The 20,090-nt window shown below is 46.5% G+C and overlaps 3 protein-coding genes across 5 annotated transcripts in view; 1 reads left to right on the top strand and 2 right to left on the bottom strand.

Annotated features, from left to right (window-relative positions):
• LOC308486270 (uncharacterized protein) overlaps positions 1 to 20,090 on the top strand; it is a 230,383-nt gene that overhangs the window by 196,660 nt on the left and 13,633 nt on the right. The gene's annotated exons all lie outside the window — the stretch shown is intronic.
• LOC308486225 (uncharacterized protein) overlaps positions 1 to 20,090 on the bottom strand; it is a 117,447-nt gene that overhangs the window by 93,350 nt on the left and 4,007 nt on the right. The window lies entirely within an intron of this gene.
• On the bottom strand, positions 1,337 to 8,913 carry LOC308486417 (uncharacterized protein). The gene is made up of 2 exons (XM_081023252.1): positions 7,057 to 8,913; positions 1,337 to 3,668 (listed from the first exon to the last, which is right to left on the bottom strand). Coding segments are annotated over exons 1-2 (789 nt in total). The 5' UTR covers positions 7,844 to 8,913; the 3' UTR covers positions 1,337 to 3,666.

Below are 20,090 nucleotides of genomic sequence, written 5' to 3' on the forward strand. Positions count from 1 at the left end.
TTTCTGCTCATCGCCATCCCACCACCAGTCCCTGGGCTCTGAGCCTTCTTCCCCTTTGTGTTCCCTAGCTGGTGCCTCCCCTCCTGCACCCCTCCAGTCCATGACAAGAGCAGCAACAACAACAGTGCAATCAGTATGATAGTAATATGAACTGTGGTCCTTTGGTAGGAAAACTCCCTAGCAGCATGACTGAATAAAAACTTCTGGGACTATGGAAAAGTACTATCTTCCCCAAACCCCAGAATAAGCAGGAGCTCTGGGGTTGCCCCATGGGGTTCGTGAGGGAAGATGGGCCCATCAGGAGACTTCCCTGGTCCCTGCAGCCCCTCCGTTCCCCTCTTGCAATTCGGCTTGGGGGAAATCTCCCATTCAATTACAGCATTTCAAGTTTTTTTCAGAATGCTTAGGAGGCAGGGATGAAGTTCTGGTGAAGAAGCAGTGTGGTCGTGGGGGTGAGAGAGTTTGGTGCAAAAACCGTCTTGCATGCTTGAGTAGAGCAACTCCAGGGCAGCAGGACTTCTTCAGTAATAGTTTACGGAGCTTTCAAAGCATACAGTTCTCATTGGGTCCCCAGTGAGGCACAAAACTTAGCTCCTGAGAGCAAATCCAGTTTCAGCAGTAAAAAAAACAGAGCACACAGGATATCTAAGTCAGGCACACAAACCGGCAGAAGGGAGCAAGGGAGGAAAGAAGCTGGAAGGACACAGGGCAATGGAGGTGTGTCTTTCGCTTCCTGTCGCCTGGGAGGGAAGTCAGGAACTCGGCATCTGCAGGGGCTTCACGAAGCAAAGCTTTCTTCTTTTTTTTCAAAAAAAATTATTCATTTTATAACACAAATAAAGAACACAAATAGAAAAACAAACAACACAAACAGATTATTCTCTTATCCTTATTTTTCTAAACATTGTTAGGTGGGCTTCCCCAAGTCCCACCTATCTGATTTTCATTTTACTTCTTCTTTAGCAGTTTACATATATCATAGTTTCTAACCATCTTTTTTTATCACACTTAAATTAACTTTACATTTTATCGCTTACAAATAATATTATTTTAAAATACACTATCTTCTACTTCTAACCCTACAGCCTATATCCACTTCCAAAGCTATTCTAAGATTTAAATATTAACATATTTTTTCAAATATTCCTTAAGCTTCTTCCATTCTTCTTCCACCATCTCTTCTCTCTGGTCTCAGAGTCTCCCGGTCAGTTTGGCAAATTCCATATCATCTTCAATAGTTGGTAAATCTTGTTTCTTCCAATTCCTTTTTCCACAATTTATCCCAATCCACCATCATGATATTGTGCCCCACATCCCTGGCCCATTCAGTCATTACAGATTTCACTTGTTCATCTCTCGTATGCCATTCCAGCAATAAATTATACATCTTAGATAGGTATTTTGTTTTTGTATCTAATAATTCCATTTCTAGTTTGGATTTCTCTGTTTGAAAACCAATTTTCTTATCCATTTTAAACATTTCATTTATCTGGATGTACTGGAACCAATCATCTAATTTATCTTTCAACGGATCATAAGATTTTAATCTAAATTGGTCCCCTACTTCCATCAAACTATCATTATACTTCAACCATGTATCTTTCATATTCAACCTTTTATGAGTCTTAGCTTCCAATGGTGATATCCATCTGGGTGTTTTCCTTTCTAACAAATCCCTGTATCTTATCCAAACATCATCCAAAGATTTTCTAATTATATGATTTTTAAATCTTTTGTGAGCTTTTAGCTTGTCATACCATAAATATGCATGCCAACCAAATACATTATCAAAACCTTCTAAATCCAAAACATCTGTATCTTCCAATAAAAACCATTGTTTCAGCCAGCAAAAGGCTGCAGCTTCAAAGTAAATCCTTAAATCTGGCAGGGAGAAACCCCCTCTCTCTTTTCCATCTGTTAATAATTTAAACTTAATTCTGGGTTTTCCCCCCTGCCAGATAAATTTAGATAATATCTTTTGCCATTCCTTAAAACAATTCAACTTATCAATGATAGGGAGTACTTGGAACAAAAATAACACCTTAGGCAATACATTCATCTTTATCGCAGAAATTCAGCCCAACAAAGATAGTTTCAACCTTGTACAAATATCCAAATCTCTTTTGATATCTTTCCATAACTTTTCATAGTTGTCTTTGTACAAATGCATTTTTTGCAGTCATATTTACACCCAGATATTTCACCTTTTTCACAAACTTCAGCCCTGTGGGTTCCTCTAAGTTAAGTTTTTCATGTATCGTTATTTCCCCCCCTAAAACTTTGGTTTTATTCTTATTCAATTTGAAACCTGCAACTTGTCCGAACTGTTGAATTATCTTCAGTGCTTTGATTGCACTGATCTCAGGGTCCTGTAAAGTCAATACCAAATCATCAGCAAAGACTTGTAACTTATATTGTTTAGTTCCCACTACTATGCCTTTAACTTCCTCATCATTCCTTATCCTATTCAGCAGCACCTCTAGGACAGAAATAGAAAGCAGGGGGGAAAGTGGGCACCCTTGCCTGGTTCCCTTCTCAATCCTAATTTCTTCTGAGACCACATTGTTAATTATAATTTTTGCTTTCTGCTCCAAGTAAATTGCATTAATACCATTAAAAATTTTTTTGACCGATCCCCATATTACACAAGTTCTGTTTCATAAAACTCCAAGAAACATTATCAAAGGCTTTCTCTGCATCAATAAACATAAACATTGCTTTAGGATTCTTTTTTGCCTCTAATCTTTCCAGCACGTTCCTAATATTATTTTTCATATGCCTCTCAGATAAAAAACCTAACTGATCTTTATGTATGTGCTTATTCAAAATCTTCTTCAATCTTGTAGCCAACATATTTGCAAATATTTTATAATCCACATTCAACAAGGAAATTGGTCGCTGATTCCTTACTTGAGCTCTATCTGTATCTGGTTTGGGTATCAGAGTGATGAAGGCCTCTTTCCAGGACTCGGGTGCTTTGTCCCCCTTTAATATTTTGTTACAACATCCATCAATGGTTGTATCAGCCAATCCTTAAATATTTTATAATACTTGGAAGTTAAAGCATCAGGTCCCAGTGCTTTGCCTATTTTCATTTGGGCAATAGGAGTATAGCATCTAGATCAAGGGAAGTAATAGTGCCACTGTATTCTGCTCTGGTCAGACCTCACCTGGAGTACTGTGTCCAGTTCTGGACACCACAGTTCAAGAAGGACTCTGACAAACTGGAACGTGTCCAGAGGAGGGCAACCAAAATGGTCAAAGGCCTGGAAACGATGCCTTATGAGGAACGGCTAAGGGAGCTGGGCATGTTTAGCCTGGAGAAGAGGAGGTTAAGGGGTGATATGATAGCCATGTTCAAATATAGAAAAGGATGCCACATAGAGGAGGGAGAAAGGTTGTTTTCTGCTGCTCCAGAGAAGCAGACACGGAGCAATGGATCCAAACTACAAGAAAGAAGATTCCACCTAAACATTAGGAAGAACTTCCTGACAGTAAGAGCTGTTCGACAGTGGAATTTGCTGCCAAGGAGTGTGGTGGAGTCTCCTTCTTTGGAGGTCTTTAAGCAGAGGCTTGCCAACCATATGTCAGGAGTGCTCTGATGGTGTTTCCTGCTTGGCAGGGGGTTGGACTCGATGGCCCTTGTGGTCTCTTCCAACTCTATGATTCTATGATTCTAATTGCCCCTTCAACTTCTTGTCTTGTAACCAGTTCATTTAGTAGGCTTGTTTTGTCCGCTGGAATTTTCTGCAATCCATTTTTGTCCAAAAACTGTTCCATTTTATCCATTTTTCCTTTTTGTAAAGCTGCTTATAGTACTTTTGAAAACATTTTCTAATCTCTGTTGGGTTCTCAATATTCTTACCATCCTGCATAATATTAATTATTGTACTCTCCTTCTGTCCCCAAGCCAATAATTTTCTGCATTTATTTGCCGATGCAAAAGTCTTTTGTTTCATCAATATAATTTTCCATTCAATTTCTTGGTTTACTATTTGTGAAGACTAAGATTGTAATGGTTTAATTTCCTTTTGAATCTGTTGATTTTTTGGGTTACATCTTAGCTTTTTCTCTTTCTCCTTTGAGACAGAACTTTTTCCTTTTGCTCATTCTGATAGAATTCTGTTGAATCAAAATACCTGGCATTACCACTTTACTTGCACCCCTTGCTTCAATTCCGGGATTCAGGTTCAATTCAAAATAGTCCTTTAGGGTCTTTTCAGCTTTATTTACGATCAATTCATTTCTCAGTAAAACATCATTCATCTGCCATCTAAAAGTACCCTGTAGAGACAATTTTAACTCTGTCAGCACAGCACTACGATCAGAACAAGTCCTTGGGCAAATCTCTGATTTAGTGACTCTTGAGGTCAGGTCTTTAGTTAGCTGTCAGGGAATTGGAGGCTGCGAAAGAGCTGAGGGGGAAGCAGAGAGGCAAGACCAGGGGGAAGAGCTGAGGTGGAAGCAGAGAGGCAAGAGTATCTGGTGGCGTGGGAAGGGGCCCCTAGTTCAGAGAATACCTGGGTCCCGGAGAGTTGTATCACTGACGAGGGTCTAGTGGAGGAGTTCCACAATTTCTTCCCCGACAAACCCAAACCCCGGGGTAGATTTTTCCAACAGGTGTTCGGGCCGACGGACGATGAAGAGGATTTCGAGGGATTCCCACCATCTGACGAAGAGGAAGAAGAAGAGGAAAGTGTCTATTGGGGAACACGAGGAACTGTGGGTTTGAGGGAGGACTGGAGGACGGTTTTTGAAGATACGGATGAGGAGGAGGGTAGTTTTCCGGGCTTTACCCCCGCCACTCCAGAGAACGGTAAATTGGGGATGGTAGATTCTCCTGAGGGGGAGGGGGCCTTTGAGGAGGGGGTGGATGTCAGGGAATTGGAGGCTGCGAAAGAGCTGAGGGGGAAGCAGAGAGGCAAGTACAGAGAGCCCACGCCGGTAATTAGCAGTTTCTCTTCCACGTCAGAGGAGGAAGCTGGGAGGGGGGAGCCAGTACTGGGAACCAGCCACTCACAGAGCAGAGGAAGCAAGAGGCGTGGGCTCAGGAAATGGGCTTGCTGGGGGAGGCGTAAAAAAAGTCAGACGATTCATCTGACTCCGAGAGATGAAGTGTAACTGCTTTGAAGCTTAGCAATAAATCTCTTGTAGAGAGATGGCTGTGTGCCCAGAGCATTATCTCAGCTAGCTTGTCAGCACAACCCCTACATTAGCCATATATAATCCAAACGTAAAAGGTACACACAATACAGTCCTTTTGATGTTGGAAGAATTGACCGCTAATGCCTCACAGTCTCGCAGCTTCGTATAATCACAGAAAGCTTTTTGTCTGATGTGTCGAAGCTCCAACCCCCTCGTTCTCGGAGCTCAAAAACAGAACTTTCCAGGGAGGGGGGAGCCCACTTTTGACACCTGCCAGATTCCATGTCCTCAAAATGCTCGATTTGAGGTTTTTCCGGGGGTCTGCTGCGCTGGAGCAGTTTCCCCTGCCTTTGATATACCGAGGTCTCCTCCGATAAAGAGATCTCCGACTGTGATGGCGAGCGATCAACCAGAAGCCCTTCATGAAGCAAAGCTTTCTGCCGGCTGCTTCCAGGCAAAAGGGCATCCCAGAAACACACACTGGGATTCGTGGTGTATTGCCATATCCATTGTTTTCCAAAGGTTATCACAATGTAGTCTAGAAACTGGTATAGGATGAAATCAATATATGCCCAGCCCTAATCCTCACTCACCACCAGAAATACAGATTCACCCTCTCCCCCTCACTATCAAAAGGTACCTTACATCTAAAATTATACTCATTATTGTGGGATATTACCTTCATTATTTCATTACTATACAGTTTTACATATAAACACCAGAACAAATACATGACATGCTTTGAAGATGGATTTTCTGCTGAGTTCATTGCTGTGAAGAAGAGTAAACTCTGAAAGGAACACGTTCCTCACTCCATACATTTAAATGGGTTCTCCACTCTGAGAAGAAGAAGGGTTTGGATTTGATATCCCGCTTTATCACTACCCAAAGGAGTCTCAAAGTGGCTAACATTCTCCTTCTCCTTCCTCTGTGAGGTGAGTGGTGCTGAGACAATTCAAAGAAGTGTGACTGGCCCAAGGTCACCCAGCAGCTGCATGTGGAGGAGCGGAGACGCAAACACGGTTCCCCAGATTACGAACCACTCTTAACCACTACACCACACTGGCTCTTAGATGTTCCTTAAACACTCCATTATAACTAAAGCACTTTCTGCAATCTTTCCCTTTAAACAGCTTCTCCTCTTTGAAGGTTGATGGGTTTGTAGGGTGTCAACTGGTAAAGTTCTTCCTGTCCATGAGTCTGTAGATGTAGGATTCCACTAGGACTGAACCTCTACCTACTTTCCTGATATCTATATGGTTTGCCTTTTGTGTGAGTTTGTTGACATAAATCAAGGCTTCCACTCTGACTGAAGCTCCTTCCACAGGCCATACATTTAAACAGTTTCTGCCCTGTGTGTCTGCTGATGTGTTCTAAGGTGTCCATTCTGACTGAAGCTCTTTCCACACTCCATACATTTAAATCGTTTCTTACCGATGTGAGTCTGTTGATGTACTCTCAGGTTTCCACTATAACTGAAGCTCTTTCCACACTCCATACATTTAAAAGGTTTTTCTCCTGTGTGAGTCCGTTGATGTTGTCTAAGGTGTGCACTCTGACTGAAGTTCTTTCCACACTCGATACATTTATATGGTTTCTGCCCTGTATGAGTCCGTTGATGATTTCTAAGGTGTGCACGCTGACTGAAGCTCTTTCCACACTCCATACATTTAAATGGTTTCTCCCCTGTGTGAGTTCGTTGATGTGTTCTAAGGCTTCCACTATCACTAAAACTCTTTCCACACTCCATGCATTTAAATGGTTTCTCCCCTGTGTGAGTTCGTTGATGTGTTCTAAGGCTTCCACTATCACTAAAACTCTTTCCACACTCCATGCATTTAAATGGTTTCTCCCCTGTGTGAGTCCGTTGATGTGATCTAAGGCCTGCATCGTAACTAAAGCTCTTTCCACACTCCATACATTTAAATGGTTTCTCTCCTGTGTGAGTCCGTTGATGGGATCTAAGGTGCCCATTCTGACTGAAGTCCTTTCCACACTCCATACATTTAAATGGTTTCTCTCCTGTGTGAGTCCGTTGATGTGATCTAAGGCTTCCACCATAACTAAAGCTTGTTCCACACACCATGCATTTAAATGGTTTCTCCCCTGTGTGAGTCCGTTGATGTGATCTAAGGCCTGCATCGTGACTGAAGCTCTTTCCACACTCCATACATGTATATGGTTTCTCCCCTGTATGAGTCCGTTGATGTATTCTAAGGTTTCCAATCTGAATGAAGCTCTTTCCACACTCCATACATCTAAATGGTTTCTCACCTGTGTGAGTTTGATGGTGTAAAGTTAGGTGCGCATTTTGACTAAAGCTCTTTCCACACTCCATGCATTTAAATGGTTTCTCCCCAGTGTGAGTCCGTTGATGTTGTCTAAGGTTTGAACTGAAACTGAAGCTCTTTCCACACTCCATACATTTAAATGGTTTCTCTCCTGTGTGAAAATGTTGATGTTTTCTAAGGGTTCCACTATCACTAAAGCTCTTTCCACAAGCCATGCATTTAAACGGTTTCTCCCCTGTATGTGTACGTTGATGTATTCTAAGGTTTCCATTCTGACTGAAGCTCTTTCCACACTCCATACATTCATATGGTTTCTCCCCTGTGTGAGTCCTTTGGTGTAATTTAAGGTTTCCACTCTGACTGAAGCTCTTCCCACACTCCCTACATTGGAATCCTTTCTTACCCATGGCAGTCCGCTGATGTATTCTAGGTTTTTCACTATCAGTGAAACTCTTTCCACACTTCAAATCTTTAAAAGGTTTCTCTCCTGTGAGTTTGTTGATGTGAGCTATGTGTGCTCATTCAGTGAAGCATATTCCACATTTCTCACATTTCAATGTCTATTCCCGTCCCCTGGAATTCTGACATTCTTCTGTAACACCTTCTTCAGAGTGGGCAGAGAGGAAGTCCTTTTTGGATTCCAAGAAAGAGAACAAAGGGAAAAGAACAAATCAAACACCATTTGCCCCTTCTCTTATTTCACACATCTCCTACATTCCCCCGCTTCCTACCCATGTTCCCAATTTTTATGAAATAATAATAATAATAATAATAATAATAATAATAACGATAATAATTTATTATTTATACCCTGCCCATCTGGCTGGGCTTCCCCAGCCACTCTGGGCAGCTTCCAGAAAAACATTAAAATACTGTAATACATCAAACATTAAAAGCTTCCCTAAAAAGGGCTGCCTTCAGATGTCTTCTAAAAGTCTGGTAGTTGTTTATCTCTTTGACATCTGGTGGGAGGGCGTTCTACAGGGAGGGTGCCACTACCGAGAAGGCCCTCTGCCTGGTTCCCTGTAACTTTGCTTCTCGCAGTGAGGGAACCGCCAGAAGGCCCTCAGAGCTGGACTTCAGTGTCCAGGCAGAACAATGAGGGGTGGAGACGCTCCTTCAGGTATACTGGACCGAGGACGTTTAGGGCTTTAAAGGTCAGCACAAACACTTTGAATTGTGCTCGGAAACATACTGGCAGCCAATGTAGGTCTTTCAAGACCGGTGTTATGTGGTCTCGGTGGCCGCTCCCAGTCCCCAGTCTAGCTGCTGCATTGTGGATTAGTTTTAGTTTCTGGGTCACCTTCAAAGGTAGCCCCACGTATAGCGCATTGAAATCCAAGCGGGAGTTAACCAGAGCATGCACCACTCTGGCAAGGCAGTCCACAGGCAGATAGGGTCTCAGCCTGCGTACCAGATAGAGCCGGTAGACAGCTGTCCTGGACACAGAATTGACCTGCGCCTCCATGGACAGCTGTGAGTCCAAAATGACTCCCAGGCTGAGCACCTGGTCCTTCAGGGGCACAGTTACCCCATTCAGGACTAGGGAATCCTCCACACCTGCTCGCCTCCTGTCCCCCAAAAACAGTACTTCTATCTTGTCAGGATTCAACCTCAATCTGTTAGCCACCATCCATCCTCCAACCGCCTCCAGACACTCACACAGGACCTTCACTGGTTCTGATTTGAAAGAGAGGTAGAGCTGGGTATCATCCGCATACTGATGAACACCCAGCCCAAACCCCCTGATGATCTCTCCCAGCGACTTCATGTAGATGTTGAAAAGCATGGGGGAGAGTACAGAATCCTGAGGCACCCCACAAGTGAGAGCCCAGTGGTCTGAACACTCATCCCCCAACACCATTTTCTGGACACGGCCCAGGAGAAAGGAGCGGAACCACTGTATGACAGTGCCCCCAGCTCCCAGCCCCTCAAGACGGTCCAGAAGGATGTTATGCTCAATGGTATCAAAGGCCGCTGACAGATCCAGCAGAACTAGGAAACCTTTGTCCCTAGCCCACCAGAGATCATCAACCAGTGCGACCAAGGCAGTTTCAGTCCCATGATGAGGCCTGAATCCCAACTGGGATTAAAAATGGTTTTTTAAGAAGCGGTTTAAGAACTGCCTCTTTCAGCGGGTCTGGAAAGGCTCCCTCATGGAGGGAAGCATTCACCACGCCACGAAGCCCATCGCCCAGCCCTTCCTGGCTAGCTTTTATCAGCCAGGATGGGCAAGGATCAAGGAGACAAGTGGTTGGTTTCACTTGTCCAAGCAGTCTGTCCACATCCTCGGGGGTAACAGGTTGGAATTGATCCCACACAACTTGACTAGACAGACTCTAGCACTCTCCCGCCCCGGCCCTGCTCCCACGGTGGAGTCTACCTGAGCGACTTGAGCGACCTGAGTGAATCTGAGTGACTTTATCTGTAAAAAACTTTGCAAAATCATTGCAGGAGATTCCTGATGGAGCAGGTGGTTCTGCTAAATTGCAAACCACCTGAAAAAGTCTCCTGCTGCTGTTTTCTGCAGATGCAATAGAGGCGGTGAAGAAAGTAGTCTTCGTCGTCACTACCGCAACTTGGTAGGCTCAACATTCAGCTCTAACCCGTGTCCGGTGAGCTTCAGAATGGGTCATCCGCCACCGGTGCTCTAGCCGTCTCAACGATTGTTCCATTGCTCTCAGATCCGTGGAAAACCACGGGGCTGTTCGGGCTCCATGCAATCAGAGAGGGTGCTTCGGAGCCAGTCAATAGCCCAGGTTAACTCCACATTCCAGCGGGCCACCAGGGAATCATGGGATAAAGCATCCCCTACCACTCTCTGGAAACCATTTGGATCCATTATATGGTGGGAGCAGACCATCCAAATTGGTCCCACCTCCCTGCAGAGGGGAAGGGTCGCGGAGAAGTCCAGTTGCACCAGGAAGTGATCTGACCATGGCACTTCTTTTGTTTTGCTCTTACTTAGTGTCAGATCATGAACATCCATAGAGGTAAACACCAGGTCCAAGGCATGTCTGCGGCTATGGGTTGGGCCAGACTTATTCAGGGACAGCCCCATGGAGGCCATGCTCTCCACAAAGTCCCGAGCGGCCCCTTGTAAGGTCGTGTCGGCATGGATGTTAAAATCCCCTAGGACAACCAAACTAGGTGTCTCCAGGAGAACATCCACCATGACCTGAAGCAGCTCGGGCAGGGAATCCTTGGTGCAGCGGGGAGGTCGGTACACCAAAAGGAATCCTGTACTGCCCCTATTGCCCAACTTCCAGAACATGCACTCAGAGAACTGGGTCTTCTCAATAGGACGCCTGGTGCAAACTAATGACTTCCTAAAAATCATGACCTGGGTTGCTGTGTGTAAGAGAAAACTGGCGGACAAGCAGCGGCAAGGACAGGCCCATCTGCTTCATCCAACCAAGCCTCTGTTACACATGCCAGGTCAAGTCCTACATCCACGATCAAGTCATGGATCACAATGGTTTTATGGATCATTGACCTGGCATTGCACAGCAGCACCTTCAGGTTGTGTGGGTATCCCTTTGCTGATTCCAGTATCCCGTCTGGTCAAGACCAGACCTGGAGGCAGGGATAGTCCTCAAACAATGACTAAGCCCGCTTCCTCGGTAATGACGTGATCTGGTCTTAGCGTAACTCCTCCTCCTACCCGTGATCACTGAGATTGGTTGTCCCAGTACATCGCCCGCCCCCCCTCCCCGTGGAACCTGCCCCAGCCATTTTGTTTGTTGGGATCCACTCCCAGGCAGCCCTGACCCCTCCCCTCAAAATCAAATTAAAACCTATACAAAAAACAAACTAACAAAACAATAAAACAAACAAAAAAAGAGAATGTTACAAACACACCATAATTAAATTAAATAAATTCCCGCACCCAACTAAACACCCACCCCACCCCTCTTACACACAGCAAATGAAAAAGCAATGTCATCAAATGATAGTAATGCATCACCACCTTTCATAATCCTCAATCATCGTTAATAAAGCAGCATGATCTTGGAATACAGCCTTTTCAAATCAATTGTTTCCTCACAGGAAAGGCAGCTGCTCTCTGTCCATGAACAGGCCCTCTCTTTCTCTGGTCCATCGTTCCTTTGGACATGCCCCATCCTCGGCATCATAAAGACACTGACGTCCAGCTCCGAGGGCCTTCTGGCGGTTCCCTCATTGTGAGAAATGAGGTTACAGGGAACCAGACAGAGGGCCTTCTCGGTAGTGGCGCCCGCCCTGTGGAACACCCTCCCTTCAGATGTGAAGGAAATAAGCAGCTATCTTATCTTTAAAAGACATCTGAAGGCAGCCCTGTTCAGGGAGGTTTTTAATATTTAACGCTGTACTGTTTTAAACATTTGATTGGGAGCTGCCCAGAGTGGCTGGGGAAACTCAGCCAGATGGGCGGGGTATAAATAATAAATTATTATTATATTATTATTATAATCCTCCATCCAGCCCTGTTTCCACCTCTAGATCTTCATGAGTCACCTTCACAGTCCCAATGGCCTCAAGAGGTCCAAGTGGACCATTTTGGGAGACCCAGGTCTTCGTCTTTTCCAGGGACTGTGGTCTGGGTCAGTCAGAGAACTAGTGACAAGGCTTGGTGCTTGGCGCCAGCTGAATGGATGCTCAGGGAAGCTCCTATTCTGGGAGATGGACCTCCATCTACATGCCTCACATTGCATGGAGAGAGCAGGAGAAGCAGAAGGAAAGCAGCTGGCGCATGGGAATCCCAGACGGAAACACCCACCCCCATTGCTCCTTATAATAATGATGTGCTGCCTGATCTCGTGCCTGTCTTCTGACTATCCTAAAATGACACTGAAAAAGCTGGATATTCAAGGCAAATGGAAAACTGTACTTAGTGAAAACTTCAACCTTGAATATGTAGTGTTGATTTATTGATGGCCTGAAGTTGTGTTATTACTAGAGACATGAATTTATTCCTGTTCTGTCTCAAATATCATAATTATATTATGTCATGGGCTGTTAGGGGAGCAGTAGGTCCTTTGCTGGGGGACATGTCATGCACCTTATGGGGTAATTTATCCACCATTGGTCCCCACTCTGCACTCAGCTCTCACCTGTGGCTTCCAGAAGCTGTCAGGGGCCATGATCCCAGGAATGGCTTCAACTGGCCGGCAAAACCAGGTGAGGATTGTTGATGGGTCTCAAATCCTTGGGGAGCTGGGGAATTCTGCTGCCGGTGATGGCAGGCCCTGGTGGATAGAGAGGATGAGAACAACAGTGAATCCCACAGTCAAGAAGGCAGATTCTGCCCATTCTGCAGAGGAAAGTGAAGGGCTGATGGGATCGTCAACCAGGGAAGGGAGCCCATCAAGAAGGAAAACTCTGGTCCTAAACCTTCACTGCCTCGTGACTTATCTTCAGGAGAAGAAAAGGCTATGGAGGAAAACCTACACAAATCCAGAGTGGAGTCTCTAAGATGGTTGGATGGTGTCCTGCACACCTCCTCCAGCCACTCCTGCAGCCAAGCTGGTGCCTAACGTACTGCTCTGCTTTCCTTGGGACCATATCAGCCAGGCTGAGAAGGGGGTCTTGTTGTCTAGGCAGCCCAGGACCCCCAAACACACTGTCCAGCCTGGCAGTACTGCTAACACAGCAGTTTCAGGCAGAGAGATGAGCTCAGACCTGTGTATCAAAGTCTCTCTGATGTGGAACAAGGAAAAGAAGAAGTGCTGTTTACATCATACGTCCCTGTAAAAGTATTTGAAAAGACAAAGTATCCAGTGGCCCCTTGAAAGCTAATACAGTGGTACCTCGGGTTACATACGCTTCAGGTTATATACGCTTCAGGTTATAGACTCCGCTAACCCAGAAATAGTACCTTGAGTTAAGAACTTTGCTTCAGGGTGAGAACAGAAATCGTGCTCCGGCGGCGCGGTGGCAGCGGGAGGCCCCATTAGTTAAAAGTAGTGCTTCAGGTTAAGTACAGTTTCAGGTTAAGAATGGACCTCCGGAATGAATTAAGTACTTAACCCGAGGTACCACTGTAGAAGTATTGTGGCTGAAGCTTTTGTGGGCTGCAGGACCAGGAAAGCTCCTGCCACCCTGATCCTTCCAATGGGGATTCGGGCCTCATATGGGACATGAACTGCCCTGGCTGATTATCTCCAATGGGATAGATATTGAGAGGAAAGCTGTTTCCTGGTTCTGCTGGATCTCTCATTGGCTTTGGAGACCTTTGGCCATGGTGTCCTTCTGGACCATCTAGGGGAGCTGGGAGCACTCCTTCCTCCTGGGCCGTGTCCAGAAAGTGGTGTTGGGGAATGAGTGTTCAGCCCACTGGGTGCTCACTTATGGGGTGCCTCAGGGCTCCGTCCTCTCCCCCATGCTGTTTAATATCTATATGAAGCTGCTGGAAGAGATCATCAGGGGTTTTGGGCTGTGTGATCACCAGTATGTGGATCATACCCAGCTCTTCTTCTCATTTAAATTGTAACCAGTGAAGGTGGTGAATGCCCTGTGTTGGTGCCTGGAGGTGGTTTGAGGATGGATGGTGGCTAACAGATTGAGCTTGAATCCTGACAAGACAGAAGTACTGTTTTAGGGGAGGACAAGGGGCAGGCGAGTGTGGGGGACTCCCTGGTCCTGAATGGGGTAACTGTGGCCCTAAAGGGCCAGGGGCACAGCCTGGGGGTCATTTTGGACTCCCAGCTGTCCATGGAGGTGCAGGTCAGTTCTGTGTCCAGGACAGCTGTCTACCAGCTCCATCTGGTACGCAGGATGAGGCCCTCCCTTCCCACGGACTGCCTCGCCAGAGTGGTGCATGCTCTGGTTATCTCCTGCTTGGAGTACTGCCATGTGCTCTACATGGCACCTTTGAAGGTGACTTGAAAATGGCAGCTAATCCAGAATGTGGCAGCTGGACTATGTTACGGTAAAATCCGGGGGTGAGTCTACTCAGCCGCCCAGCTCGTCGGACTAAGTCCGCGGGTCCTAGCGGAAGAAAATGAGCTCAGCCGGAGATAGGAGCAAGATACGGAGATCCAAGCCACCGAGACCACATAACACTGGTCCTGAAGGGTCTTCATGGCTTCCCAGTGCATTTCCAACCACAATCCAAACTGATACGGAAGGGGGGGGGCATGTCTTCTTCACCTTCTTCTTCGCTGCAATATATCCATTTATTTCCAATTGTCAATGTCAAAAGGGACTAAATCTATAAAATTCATAGAAAATCAACGTGCCAATTTGCTCAATTTCTCTAGGACTCCATGACACCTCCCCTGTCCTCCATAATTCCTCAAGCAATGTGTCAAGACCCTAATCCTGTCAAATCGCTCTGGCAAGCCTTTCCTCCGGGCAATGCCAGGTGACAGACCATGCATACATGGACCATTGTCTTCTCAGGATGTGCTTATCTGCGCATATCTCCAGCTCTCTGCATATTCCCCCCTCCCTCCTCCATATCTTCAGCTCTGCATATTCCCCCCTCCCTCCTCCATATATTAATCCTGTGTAACCCAACCTCTTCTTAAAGTATTCATGATGTAACTGGGATGTGTTTTGCACTGTATTCTGGGGCATGGAGGGAACTTTCAAAAGTTCATGTCACCCCTTTCTCGCTGTTCAATCTCGTCTTGAACCTGTTGCGCAATAAACTTGGATCTTCTGCAGCTTGCTCCTGTCTCCGGCTGAGCTCATTTTCCTCCGCAGGGACCCGCGGACCTAGTCCGACGAGCTGGGTGGCAGAGCAGCCTTGCACCCAGATTTTACCGTAACAAAACTGCTGGTGCTGACCTTTAAAGTGTCATGGCTGCATTTTTCAGGCCAAGAAAAGTGTTGGTCTAATGTAGAGAGATCAATCATTCCTGGTCTATTGGTTCAAGAAGGTTCTGGTGGTTTTACTCTGTGTGATTCAAATCTCGAGTTTTCTCTAGCTGGAACATTTTAGCTGATCAGGGAGTTTCCTTTCTGCTGAGAGCAGGTGGTGGGATCAGTTGTTATGAGATTATGCTGAACTTTCCTTGATTTTGGGGAAGTAGAAGAAGCTGGTTTAAACTGGAGTGAGCCAGGCTTGTTATCCAGTCCCAAGGTTACCCCCCCCCCCCCACTTTCCAGGGATCCCTCTCTGGTCGCCTTGGAGGGGGGGGCATTCCTGGGCGGGAGGGAGAAGCCAAGGCGGCCCCTCAGAGATTCCCCGAAGAAGCCACGATGGAGACGCCCCCCCTCCCCAAGGACTGGTCTTCTTCTCCCCCCCATGCTTCGCTTCCTTGTCCCGAGGGTGCCCCTCCCTCCTCTCCCCGCCCTTGGGCCCCTCCCTCTCCCGTCCCAGACGCCCCCTTGGCTCGGCTTACCCCTCGCCGTGCGCCCCCCATCTCTCCGTCCCTATTGCCCCCCAAGACGAGCCGGGGAGGGACAGGGAGGTCTCTATCTAGGCGCCTCCCGCACCCCTTAACCCTTTCTGGCCCGCTTCTCCGCGCCCCAGGGAGTCCTCGTGGGTGGGCGCCCCATCTCCGCCCCTTCGCAGCACGCGTGCCGGGATCCAGGCCCCACGGAAGGCGCTTGGGGGAGCTGGAGGGGGTCTCTGGGTCCTTACCGCCGTCCCCCTCTCCGCCCCCCGCGACCCCTTTACCTCTTTCTCCTCGCTCCCGATTCTCCTTTCCTGCAACATCCGGGGGGGGGGGTCCCCTGCCTCCTCCACTCCCTTTCCGAAAGCGCCCCCCCCCAGAGAGAAATTGAGGGGGGAGGAAGGTTTCCCCCCTCCCCTTATCCTTCTGGGATCAGGAGAGCGGGGGAGGGGCTGATCCCGGAGATCCAGCTGCAAAGTGGGATCCCCCCACAAGTGCAACTTCCTCCCCCACCCCACCCCACGAGCTTAGATCCCTCCGTGTTTTAGGTCTTGGTGCTGTTCAAAGCAGGAATGGAGGGGGGCATCTAAGCGACTCCCCCCAAATCCCAGCTCCCCACCCCAGCCTCTGACTCAGGCCAGGACAAGGACCGTGGACACAGGCCCCGCCATGCACAACAGCCAAGAGGCTCAGAAAAGCAGCCGATACAATTGTAGCCAGAAGCGGATTCCAAAATCTGAGGGATCCCTTGGACCAGAAACAAGGAGACCAGCCAGGAAGAGCAGAACAAAAGAGCAGCCAGTCGGCTTGGTCTTGATTGAAGACTGTCGCCACAGGACTCCCACCTGCCCCAGGTGGAACAAGATGGAAGCCCCCAACAAAAGAAGACCCCAACTTTTATTAGCTGCTAATCCCCCATACAACACCCCCAAGACTACATCATGACTACATCATGACACATCACAAAGAGGAGGGGTTCAGGGAGAAGAAGAGGAGTTTGGATTTGATATCCCGCTTTATCACTACCCGAAGGAGTCTCAAAGCGGCTAACATTCTCCTTTCCCTTCCTCCCCCACAACAAACACTCTGTGAGGTGAGTGGGGCTGAGAGACTTCAGAGAAGGAGGAGGAGTTGTGGTGGTAACCTGAGGGTCTTGTCACCTGTCCGGTTCCTCCTTTCCCCCTCCCCATGATTACATTCCTGAGGACAAAGAGGAGTTCACTGTTTCCTTCCCCCAGAGGGAAGGGCTGGTCACTGTCCTGTGTTTCAGTCCGTACTGAATCCACTTCCATATGCAGGTCCTTTGTGAGTGGAATGATCTTCTGTCTAGGACAGGGGTCTGCAACCCGCGGCTCCGGAGCCGCATGTGGCTCTTTTACACCTTTGCCGCGGCTCCGGGGTGGATACTAGCGAGGGGAGGAGGCGCATTGTGCGCCCCGACACTCCCCACTGTGGCGGGCGCTGTACTGGCTGTGATGTCGCATGGGGGCGGTGCGTGCGTTAGTCACGCACCATCCCGACGTCACCTTCCCGCCTGCTGTCAGATCAAGGCTCCGGAGATATATTTGTTTTAAATGTCGCAATGGTTTTGCGGCTCCCAGGTTTTTTTTTCTTCGAAAACGGGTCCAAGTGGCTCTTTTTGTCTTAAAGGTTGCAGACCCCTGGTCTAGGACCATCAAGGTTGGCATGCCAACTGGGTAGGGCTCACTGCGGACAGGTTGGCTGCCTTGTGTCAAGTCTCCCCCCTTTGATAGTCCTTCCCTCATGGTGTAAAATAAAAGTTGAACGGTGCAGATCCGATGTACGGCTGATTTTCTATGAATTTATAACAGAAGCATTGTGTGTGTGTGTGTGTGTGTGTGTGTGTGTGTGTGTGGTGTTTGTACAAACTGAATGATTGGGGGGGGGGTTCCTGCAACACCCTGTTGCAGCAGATCAATCAAGATCAGGCTTACTAGCTGCTTGGCTTCTCAATATTCTCTGGTTGCCTCTGTTGTTTTCTCCTACCGATGGAGAACCTACAAGGGACTCTCTAAAGGGCTCTTGTGTCCCCCATAAGGGAAGAAGGGCAGCTTTTGTTTACAACAGATGGCACCCCAGATGGGACCTTTGGTTGGCCAGATTTAAGGGGGGCAAGGAAGGACTGGTGATCCAGCGCACACCAGGCCATTTGCCAGGAGGAGCCACCAGTCCTCTAGTGACCCCAGGGTCTGGAAAGAACTGGAGTTCCAGTGGGGATAACCAGAGGAAGCAACGCTTGATCAGGCTGGCCACAAATTGATTTATTTTTTAAAATAATCGTTATTGATTTAAATTACACACATATACAAAGAATTTGGAATCTCATACTGCAAAAAAAGAAAATTAAAGAAAAAACAATGAAGAAAAAAGAAGAAAATACAGAAAAAAGAAAGAAGCAGATTTATGTGCATGAAAAAACTTAATCTTCCTAATTAAATAAAAAAGACTTCTGACAAAACGAGTCTTCCAATCATTCTCATTGTACTGTTTATACTGCCTTTTTTTCGCACAGTTTTATATTCTTTAATATTGTTCCCATCTACTCCACCAACAGTATTTGTTGTGTTTACAAGTATCACTCAAGTTCTGCTAATATGGTGTGGTTGGTACAATATGATCTTATATAATCCTTAAATATTCTCCATTCTCCAAATATTTTCTGGTTCAGTACTCCTCTAACTCTTCCCGTCAGTTTTGCTAGTTGTAACTATTCTAACATAAGTATATGGCTTCTCTTGGTGATGTCCACAAGGGTATTTTTGGCTCAAATATTCCTTTATATTTACTCCAGATTTTATTTCACATGGCTCAAAAATCCCCTGTGGACCTTCACTTTTCCGTATATTAAAGAAGCGTGCCATCCAGACCGATTCTCGTGGCCTTCCAAGTCTAATAGGTCCATATCTTTTAGTGTAATCCAGTCTTTTATCCAAACCAATCCTGCCGCCGCATGGTAGAATTCCAAATCTGGCAATGCAAAACCTCCTCTCTCCTTTTGATCTGTTAATAACTGGTGTTTAATTCTCGGTTTCTTTCCACTCCATATAAATCTAGATATTTCCCTTTTCCACTCCTTAAAACAATTCATTTCTCCTAAAATGGGCCTTGTTTGGAATAAGAAAATCATTTTGGGGAGGATATTCATTTTCACAACTGAGACTCTTCCCCAGAGTGAGAGATGGAGTTTGGTCCAGGTTTCCATATAGTTTTTTAAAATTAATTTCCATACTTTACCATTTTGTTTGTTGGGACCCACTCCCAGGCAGCCCTGACCCCTCCCCTTAAAATCAAATTAAAACCTATACAAAAAACAAACTAACAAAACAATAAAACAAACAAAAAAAGAGAATGTTACAAACACACCATAATTAAATTAAATTAAACAAATTCCCGCACCCAACTAAACACCCACCCCACCCCCTCTTACGCACAGCAAATGAAAAAGCAATGTCATCAAATGATAGTAATGCATCACCACCTTTCATACTCCTCAATCATCGTTAATAAAGCAGCATGATCTTGGAATACAGCCTTTTCAAATCAATTGTTTCCTCACAGGAAAGGCAGCTGCTCTCTGTCCATGAACAGGCCCTCTCTTTCTCCGGTCCATCGTTCCTTTGGACATTTCCCATCCTCTGCATCATAATCCTCCATCCACCGCTAGATCTTTATGAATCACCTGCATAGTCCCATTGGCCACAGGAGGTCCATGTGGACTATTATGTGAGACCCTGGTCTACATCTTTTCCAGGGACTGTGATCTGGGTCAGTCAGAGAATTAGTGACAAGGTTTGGTGTTGGGGTCAGCTGAATGGGTGCTCAGGGAAGCTCCTATTCTTGGAGATGGACCTCCCTCTACATGCCTCGCATTGCAGTGAGAGAGCAGGAGAAGCAGAAGGAAAGAAGATGGCAAATGGGAATCCCAATGGTTCTTTATAATGATGATGTGCTGCCTGATCTCAAGCCCCTCTTCTGACACAAGACTACCCTCATCTGGCACTGACAAAGCTGGATATTCAAGGCAAAGGGATAACTGTACTTATCCCTTCATCCTTGAATATGTAGTGTTGATTTATTGATGGCCTGATGTTGTGATATTTCCAGAGACATTAATTTATTCCTTATCTGTCTCAAATATCTGGGTACCTTTGGTGGGGGTCATGTCATGCACCTTATGGGGTAATTTATCCACCATTAGTCCCCATCCTGCACTCAGCTCTCACCTGTGGCTTCCAGAAGCTGTCAGCATGCAACAAGGGCCACAATCCCAGGAATCGCTTCAACCGGCCGGCAAAACCAGGCGAGGATA

This window comes from Podarcis pityusensis, assembly GCF_964106645.2.
Source record: "Podarcis pityusensis genome assembly, chromosome: 10".
Taxonomy (NCBI): domain Eukaryota; kingdom Metazoa; phylum Chordata; class Lepidosauria; order Squamata; family Lacertidae; genus Podarcis; species Podarcis pityusensis.